This window comes from Poecilia formosa, unplaced genomic scaffold (genome assembly GCF_000485575.1).
Source record: "Poecilia formosa unplaced genomic scaffold, Poecilia_formosa-5.1.2 Scaffold77, whole genome shotgun sequence".
NCBI lineage: Eukaryota > Metazoa > Chordata > Actinopteri > Cyprinodontiformes > Poeciliidae > Poecilia > Poecilia formosa.
The window spans coordinates 910,593-920,048 of NW_006800016.1; the positions used below are offsets into that span (position 1 = coordinate 910,593).

General features: G+C 38.5%; 1 protein-coding gene across 9 annotated transcripts; it reads right to left on the minus strand.

Annotated features, from left to right (window-relative positions):
* Window positions 1-608: 608 nt before the first annotated feature.
* flad1 (flavin adenine dinucleotide synthetase 1) lies at window positions 609-8,988 on the minus strand. 9 transcript variants are annotated; one of them, XM_016673490.1, is made up of 12 exons: window positions 8,871-8,988; window positions 8,398-8,435; window positions 7,890-7,899; window positions 6,825-6,993; window positions 6,045-6,422; window positions 5,017-5,130; window positions 4,645-4,912; window positions 3,822-3,969; window positions 3,452-3,550; window positions 2,919-3,108; window positions 1,049-1,122; window positions 609-941 (listed from the first exon to the last, which is right to left on the minus strand). In XM_016673490.1, the coding sequence occupies exons 4-12, from the start codon at window positions 6,918-6,920 to the stop codon at window positions 806-808; spliced, it is 1,503 nt and encodes a 500-aa protein (XP_016528976.1). In that variant the 5' UTR covers window positions 6,921-6,993; window positions 7,890-7,899; window positions 8,398-8,435; window positions 8,871-8,988; the 3' UTR covers window positions 609-805. The 9 variants fall into 9 exon arrangements, with proteins under 9 accessions (XP_016528976.1, XP_016528972.1, XP_007556163.1 ...); XM_016673486.1 differs by having other exon boundaries at window positions 7,809-7,899; window positions 8,871-8,987; XM_007556101.2 differs by lacking the exon at window positions 8,871-8,988 and adding an exon at window positions 8,528-8,864.
* Window positions 8,989-9,456: the final 468 nt, after the last annotated feature.

Below are 9,456 nucleotides of genomic sequence, written 5' to 3' on the forward strand. Positions count from 1 at the left end.
TGGTAATTGCCGGTGTAACAGTGTGTGCAGCCCCGCGGTGGCCTCGTAAGCGACCCGCTTTATTAGATCGGCCGGTATCGATCGTCGCTGTGCCGCGTTGACTAATCTCCAGGCGGAGCGAGGAGAGAGAGAGAGAGAGAGAGAGAGAGAGAGAGAGAAGATCGATGAGCCTGGATTCAATCATGTCTGGAAACAGAGAAGGTAATTTATTGTAATCACGGCCGGCTAAATTGGAAAACGTGAGAACAACGCGCCCGTGAGGTCCGCCTAGAGAACTACAACATGTGAGGAGGGAGGGAGGGGGACGACCCGGAGGGACGCTCGGTTAAACGCGCAGCAGCTGGCCCGTCTCTGGATATAAAACACAGATTATTACGAGCCTGCTGGGTGACCTTCAGCTCTGTGTCCATGCTGCTGCACACACGGTGCCTTAAAACCTGATTTTCCTCACCTTTTCACATTATTCACAAATGCACTCCGATAACAGCTGTCTGTCTGAGCAGATTATTTGATTTAGAAACAAGACAAATGGATCAATGAATAAAACACCCTGCTGGGGTGCTGTGGATATCCTGCAGATCTGTGTGAAATATGACAAAGGCCAAAAAGACACATGAACTGATGTTTTATTCAGCAGCTTCGAAAACACATTACTGTACTACACACTTTCTGTTCAGTCACATAAACATTGTGTGGAGTTTTCCAATAATCACAAAATCCAAAATGCTGTTTATGAGAATAATGTGAATGTTGATCAGACATCTGAATAATTACAGTAATAAAACAACTAAGAACAGGGACGATTTCAGGCACGGGAGTTTCGCTCCTCTTCTTCATTCTCCAGGAGGTAGGCTGGCTTGTAGCGCGTCACCCCCCTCTCGTCCACCACCTGGAGGGCCTTGTTTCGGTAGGAGTTGTCCATACTGCCGAGTGATGTATACCTGCAGGTGGACAAAAAAAAAAAAAAAAAATTATGGGGGAAGAAAAAAAGAACTTGAAAATGTTGCTCAAACCTGAAAGACCAAGGAGAAATAAGAGATATCTCTACCCTTTATCATACAGGATACAGTAGGGCACGTGTAACGTCCTCAAGAACGACCAGATGTCATGATATGTCCAGTCCTGTAGCGTGAAGGAGACATTTGATTAAACATCCAACTTCATTATGCATCTGCTTTGTCTATGGGAAACCATCTTCTGAATCGGTTTTAATTATTTCAATATTACTTGGGATAGGAAACACATTTTGGCAATGGAAACATTTTTCATTCTCTTATTTTCTTGTTCCACACTTAACCAGAGCTGGACAATCTGGTTTTAGACTTTTCTAGAATGCCTAGAAAGTATACGGAGAAAACTTCAAACTCATATTCTAAGATCAATCCAGGACACAACCATGGATATATGTTAACTGTGTTAATTTTTCATTCAAGACTTGTCTACAGGACAAAATGCTCAAAAAGATATAGTAACATTCCATGTAGGAATATTGTCTTTGAGCTGTCAACTTTCTCAGGAACAAGGCTGCATCCTACAATTTGTTCTCTAAATCCTTACAAATGTGATTACTTATTAATCAAACTGCTGAGGGTGCTGTATTGTATAAAATGTTAATATTTGTACTATGTTTGATTAATTTAATCTAAATATAACTTTATTACAAATGCATTTGTTCATGCACTATGCTCTTTTTATATCAGCATGCAAAAAAAAAAAAAAAAAAACACACCAATGAAAAATCTGTCTGTATGGCAAAATGTTGAAGATTTACTTAGTGTACTCATGCTGATTAACTACAGATATTTTTATTTCGTGTTAGTGCAACACTGGAAACAAAATATTATCTGTAAATTCCAGGATCCATGAAACAACATAATGTATTTAGATTATTTAAAGTCTTCTAGAATACCTTAGATCAACTTTATCTTGATCTAAGGTATGTGAATGTTACACATTCACATACCTATTTGACAATAAATATGTGAAATTTATTGTCAAACGTAGAATTATCCTATAGTAAATGCAGATTCTTTAAAGAACAGCTTGTGATCTATGATACCTTCATTCTTTGTAAAACCTCTCCCCAAAATAGTTAATGCATCTTTTGGCACCTAAACAGCATCCAGTTTAAGAACTACCAGTCCAGTTAAAAACTCTGGCCTAACAGAGTAGATGGGCCAAAAAAAGGAAGAGGTGAGGCTGCCTTTTTTACAGCTCAGTTAGGATTCATTTGTTTGTGTATTTCATTCAATGGCTCAAAACTATACAATTTTGTTTTAAAACAACATCTTTTAAAGACAATACCTGTAAAAAAAAAAAAAAAACTTTTTTTTTCCAGAAAAGTTGATTTTTCTAGAAAATAGAATAAGAAATCAGATTTTGATACTTAATTCTAGACACTTATTCTGACTTGGAAAGAGAAATCAAATTTCACGCTTTCCAAACGTAGGACCTGCGGTAATGGGGATTGCAAACTTTAATAAGATAAATTTCTGCACTAATATTGTGGGACTGAACATTAAAACACTACTTTTACATATTTGTGGAAAGAAACATAATAGTTTCTATCAACCTATTTAATTTGCCTTTAAATATTTAGGTTATTCCTGTAAACACAGAAGGAAAGCTACAACTATTCTGCGTGAGCTGGAAGAAAACTGGAAACTTGGATGCTAAACAATGGTTCACCACTAAGTGCCTTTTTAATGACTAAAGTAATAAAACTAACCTCATTGAGGGAAGAGAATTCTTTGTTTTGCTCATGGAAAATAAAAAGTGTACTTTTAAAAACACAAGGACACTTTTGTGCAACAGGATGTGTTAAGATTGTACAAAAAAATAAATAAAAATACAAATGTGCAACGAATAGAAATTAAACAGCTGGAATTGCCAACACTATGACGTGAACATGGGCTTACCAGTAGCGGGTTGACTCTCATGTATTCCGGCCAGCCAGGATCAGTGGGGCACATCGGTGTGAGGGTGTGGGAATAGGGGTCACTTCTCCTGGTTCCCATCAGGACGGCTTTCAGCTCCGGCCTTTTGTCATGCAGCTCGTTAAGAGCCTGCCGGATACTTCCCTCCACCGAGATCAACTCGAGGTCATATCTGTAAAAGACTGATGTGAATATTTGGACCAGAGGCATTGCTTGTCCAAATACACTGTGCTTTCACATTCTGTCACATTACTACCTAAATCTTTAATGTATTTTATTAAGGATTTTTAGTAGAGCGTCATGACGTGGAAGGACTCCAATATGTGTATCAGAGTAAAAGGGGATGAATATGCAAAACAAATCCAAACAACATAAAATAAAGGTTGCCATTTTAACGTCACAACACGTGAAAAAGTTCAGCGGACATGAGTTCTGCAGCAAAGCACTTTGAAATCTGCAAAAAGGGGTAAAAATTGAAATTGCCCCAGAGAGAATAGACTAATCTGCCGACTCACTTTTTTGTTGCGTCTTGGAGGAATCGCTCCATCTCCGGGAATGGGGAAACGTTACGGATATACAGAGCTTTAACCTTGTCTTTCCCGTCTGGATACCGCCTGAGAGTGGAAGGAAGAGAGAAATCGGACATTAAAGATAAACATCAGGAGGACGACCGAAGATTAGATAAGACAATCTGTCAAATGCAGTCAAGAATGTAAAGAAAAATAACCCCGTAAAAAGATTTTCTGTCTCAAAGCTTATCCGAGTCTTTTTAGATGTGTGGCACTATTATGTTGTTCATTTTAATTCTCCCCTCTGTCTCTCCTCTCTCAGGTGAAGCGTATTTTAAACAACCCTCCTCCTTTTTCTCCTTTCCTTTCCAGTTACCGTTTCAGCGTGGAGTAGTATAGATGGAGCAGAGCCGTGCAGTCTTTGCCTCCATTGTAGCCAACGCAGACCTGCTCAGCTGAATACTGATCCAGTGCCGTCTCTATCGTTTTCAGCGCACACTTCACTTTCTCGCCCAACGCTGTGCCTGAGGAAAGAACTCCACAGTGAGATTATGGTTCATAATCAAAAGTAAATAGGTATTAAGTCATTCATAATTCCTAAAGCTAACTGCAGGTTGTTTAACTTATTTTGCCATTTGGTCTCATAAAATGTAAATTTTGTGATAATCCACTATTACATTCTTTTTTTTTTTTTTCTTCATCTACTGGTCTCTAAACATCTAGCCTGTTGCTATGCAGATGTGCACAATGCAGAAAAATTGCAGAATAAATTCATATTTTCTTGCAGCATCATAATCTGGTAGAAAATAAATCTGACACATCCAACCTTTAATTTGAGAACATTTATTCAGTAGGGGGGGGAAAAAAGCAATCAGATAATTTCAAATAATCGTGGCACACCTATTGGTACAACTAAAAATTCATATAAAAAGAAAGTAATGGAAGTATTTGTATTCATAGCTTACTTTATAATATTTACCATAATTTCTGTTGACTTTAAAATACTCCAGGTAGGAAGCTAAAGATTAGCATCTGGAAAGTAAATGTACTCAACATTAGGTTTTCCCCCCCTCCCAATCTTTCAATGAGATTTTGTTAGTACTATAAACTATGAATGTATTTTAAGGTGTTTTTCACCTGTGCACACCTGCACAGTTAAAAACTGATATGAAGCATGACTTTAGCTTTGCAGGCCTCACCACTGTTGGCCAGTCTATAGACCTCTGCAGGGGCAATAGTCACTGGGTCTTTGATTAAGGACACAACACTTCCTTTGGGCAGCTGATCAACCAGCTGAGCTCGGGCTTTGTCCACCTCCTCCTGGCTGTCCGAGTCCAGAACCAGTCTGACTTTGCAATAATTACTCAACCAGTCGGGGTAAGAACCAAGAGCCACCCTTCGGCCCCAACTGGCCTGCAGTTTGGTGAGCACGGGCGCAATCTCTGTTTCGTCTGCATCCACAAACACCTGAAATGGGCACGTTTCGTCAGTTCAGTCGCAGTAAAACACAAGGGTTCTTTTTTTTTTTCTTCTTTTTTTTTTTGTAATCAACAGCTGTGGGGTGATGTTACCTCTCGAGAGTGAAATGTGGTTCCTGAACTAGCAAAGAGGTGCTCCAGCCCAGTGAAGGCCAACTCCATGAAAGACGGGGTCCCTGGAAACACGTACACATTTCGCACGCTGACCTGCAAGACGACAGGCAAAATGTTATAAAGAAAGACACATGTAACAACGGCTGCAACTAATTTAGAGTCAAAATGTACATTTAAAACCAAATATACATCTTTATAACTATGATTATTCTCAGTCCAATTTTAAAAGCAATTTCCAGAGAGTTATAATGCAAAATAACTTCTGCCTCTCCTGCAACAACCTGTTGTCTTACTTTCTTCTGCTAAAGATATTTCCTTAAAAGATATTTTAGTGCTGACAGAGCTGGCAGGCTGTCTCCCTGGAAACAGGATTATGCACAAGTCTCTGACTGCACACAGGTTAGATACAGAGTTTATAATTTCAAATTCAAGACTTTTTACCGACTTAAGTTTTCTAAAGATTCACTCACTTTTTTTAAGAACATTTTTAAACCAACCTATATCTTAGTGTCACCTATTTATGAAGCATTTCAAGTTTGTACCTAAAAATATATATTTTAGAAAATGGATTTTGGAAACACAAATATTTTACTAAGGCTTTATTTCTATACGTAACCTAAATGCTTTTTAAATCAGTGGCTTCAGCTTCATTTATTATAAAAAAAAAAACAACGTCGTTGTGGAGTCCAGTCTATCCGAGTCGTGTTTCATGGAACTAATGAAGCTAATTTTGGTGGAGCTTTATGTTTGATGGTACAAATCTCTTCACCAACATACTCCAGGAGGATGTAGCGTAAAACAGAGGATGAATGTGAGGAAAGGTACCCGAATACCCACTGTGAAGTACAGTGGATTATGTGGAGTGCTGTGTGCTACTCTTTCAACAATTCAAGGAACATTGTTAGAGTGCAGACCACCAAGAACTCATCACTAGGTCTTTCAGCAGGAAAATCATTCCAATATATACCACCAAATCAGCACAGAAATTTTATCCTGAGCTCACTTACCACTGGGTAGCGCTGCCGTTTTCCAGTCTGAGGGTCGATCCCATAGTTAAGTTTAGCTGACCGAGGCACCATGGCCAGCTTCATGGCCGGGCTGTCTGCGTCCGTCACCCCAAAGTATTCCTCAACCAGCTGGGTGAGATCAGGATGGGGATACACCTCCTCCTGGAACGCTGCGGCAATGCTTTCAAAGGTGATATCGTCATGAGTGGGTCCCACACCTCCTGATGTTATAAGGTGGGTGTACTGAGAGGAGAGGACGACCACCTCCTTAGCTATGACCTCATGTATATCCGGTATGACCGTTATACGCTGCACTGACACGCCGAGCCTTCTGAGAGCTCGGGCTAGGAAGGTGCTGTTGGTGTCCACTGTGTGACCCTGAAAGAGATGCAGAAGTTAGTTTCCAACCCAACTCCGACAACAAATTCAAGGACTTTAAAAAAAAAAAAAAAGAAAAAAAAAATATGGAAGTTCCGTCTGATGAAATTCAAGGACCCACTGTAGGTCTGTCTGGAGGGTCAGCCATGACACTGACTGAATCAAAGACTTCATGTTTAAATCATTATTGTTTCAAGTCGTGGCGGGCTTGTCGTTTTAAGACAAAGCATCACTGGCTCATCAAACACGTTTTACAAGGTTTTCCAGAGTTATGACAAGCCAACAGTGCAGAGGGTGACAGAGTTTATGTTTAGAATATCAAGTACATCAAAGCCTATAGATTTATTCGAGGAAAACATCCAAAACATGTCAAAAATGTTACCAGAAAAATAAAAAAACTACCTTGAGTATCTCATCTCCTATGATGAGAATGGCGGCTGTAGGAGCATCAGCGCTGACTGCAGAGGACGAACTGGCGCCCTGGCTGTTAGTGGACATGGTTGCTTTGCTGAGCTGTGCTGCCAGTCTCCTCACACGCGCCACTGCTCTGTTCAGACCGGGTAGCGAAAAGCTGAGAAGAACAGAGCAGAAATACAGAAGAAGGCCTGGGAATATCGGCATTAAATAAAGCTAAAAAGCTTGTCAGGTCAACTAAAATTAATGAGGAAAAAATACGACGTACAGTGCCATCCAAAGATATTCATACCTCTTAAACATCTCAAAATTTTGTCACAAAATTTACATTTATTTTACCGGAATTTTATGAGATGGAACACTAATAGTAATTGAGGGAAAATCATACATGAATTTTGTATTTTTGATACTATTAAACTCTCTGATGCATCTAAATAAAATCTAGTGCAGAAAACTACTTTTAGAAGTCACCTTCTAAGTAAATAGAGTCCACCTGTATATTAATCTCCAGCGGCTCTGTGAAGGACTCAGAAATTTGTTGCAGAACATTACTGAACAAATAGCATCATGAAGACCAAGCAGCAAAAAGGAAAGATCAGTGGCAAAACAGTGGAGAAGTAGAAATACATTGTAAAATAATATCCCAAACTTTGAAAATACAACAGAGTGCTGCTCAATTTATCATCAAGAGACCTGTGGTAACTCTGGAGGAGCTACAGAGTTACCACAGCTCAGCTGTGAGAATCCGTCCACTGGTATGCATTCCACAAATTTGTCCTTCACGGAAGAGTAGCAAGAAAGCCATAAGAAATTCCTGATGGGAGTTAAAATGTGAAAAGGTTCAAGGGATTATGAATACTTTTGCAAGGCACTGTATGTCATCTTAAAGTACACTTTACCCCTCTGTCCATAAATATTAAGACTTTATAATAATCACACGATGACCCCATGTGGACAGAAAATGATGCTTACATCAACATGGATCCACATGGAGCATCTAAAATTATTCAAGTGAAGTTCAGGCCCTCTTGTTCTTCATAAATTGTCACCTACCAAGGAGTATCTTGGTGGAAAGATATGAAAAGAGAACAGCAGAGAGAGAAAAACAAGGAAGCAATATTGTGATTAAGGGAGGCATTCCAGCTGCATAGAAGAAATGCTGCAAAGCATCACCAATCTACAGTCAGACTAGATTTTCACTTAATCAAATATTTATCTTCTCCTGTCTTTTGCAAAGCAAATTTCCTGAATCTTGTTGTAAAACATTGTGAGTTATTTTACTTTTTCATGTAAAACTGTTGTAAAGAAACTGATACAGCATGGATGTTCCACTGGATATTAGCCTGAATCTTTATCGCATATACTTCGGGTTTTTTTCGCAATGACTTAACCAACAATACTTTCGTAATTTAGACCAACAATTAACAAACTTGTTCTTGCAGTCTAATATATCTTTGAAATCAAGCATAGAATTGAACTGACGTACACAGTTTAGTTTAGCCACAAACTGCCACAGTCTTAAAATCAACCATTTCGTAATTTAATCAGAAATCTGAGTTACCTGAGATAAGCCTCGCCGTTAGATGATTAATTCACCTCCTGTAAGTAGCACAAACAGCAAACAATAAGTACGCTAACATGCTGTTTTAACACATGTATTTAACTGCCTTTCAACTATGTACTCTACTTACATCTATTAGTTAATTCCAGAAGCACGCTCGCTGCAGTTTAGTTAGGATTTAACAGTTAAACTCTGAAATTAACATTAAAAATCTAGGGAACTTACTCCTGAACATGACATGTCATTGACATGACATGACATTCTTACGTACGTATCCTTACAGTTGTGACGACATGTCGTTCAAGTGAAAGAGACCAATCACAATCAGGAAAGCGTCACTTGCCAAGCTATCATTATTATGGAGGTGGGCTTTAGCTGTTAGCAATTTCATGTACGCGGAAACCATTGTTTTTGCTTCAACTAATACATCCTATATATAAAATGTTATTAAACTCAATAAACATCTAAATTACCGGTAACCAGGCCCGTCGAGCGCCTACTTTTTCCGTCATAACGGACACGAGAGATTGCTATAAAATGCTACAGATGCTAAATGCTGCACCCGCTTCTTCTCCCTGAGTTCTAAATGAGTTCTTCACCACGTGCGCCCCCAGTGGCGAAAAAGTCAGGACTGAACCATCTTATCAAACCTTTCTCGCCCTAACGTCTTAATATTTGGATCTGCAGTTGTATACCGTAATTTTATAAATAATAAAATAAAAATCATAAAACCATAAGTACGTGACGGTTGCACATAAATTTTATAAGATAAAAAAATATTAAAAACGAGCAAGAAGTTCCAAAATAACTTCATAAAACCATAACTACAGTATTTGTTACATGTAAATCATGTACTTATGGTTATACTGGGGCATTCATGAATATTTTTAACAGTTAAGGGAAATTTATTAGTCTCGATATATGGTATTTTTTGTCTGTAGCTAAACAGGCATAATTATCACATGAATAAAACTTTTTTTATATAAAACAATTGATATAAAAACACATTGGAAATCAAGTGAAACACATAAGCAAAATAATTTGTGGTATTTATTTAAA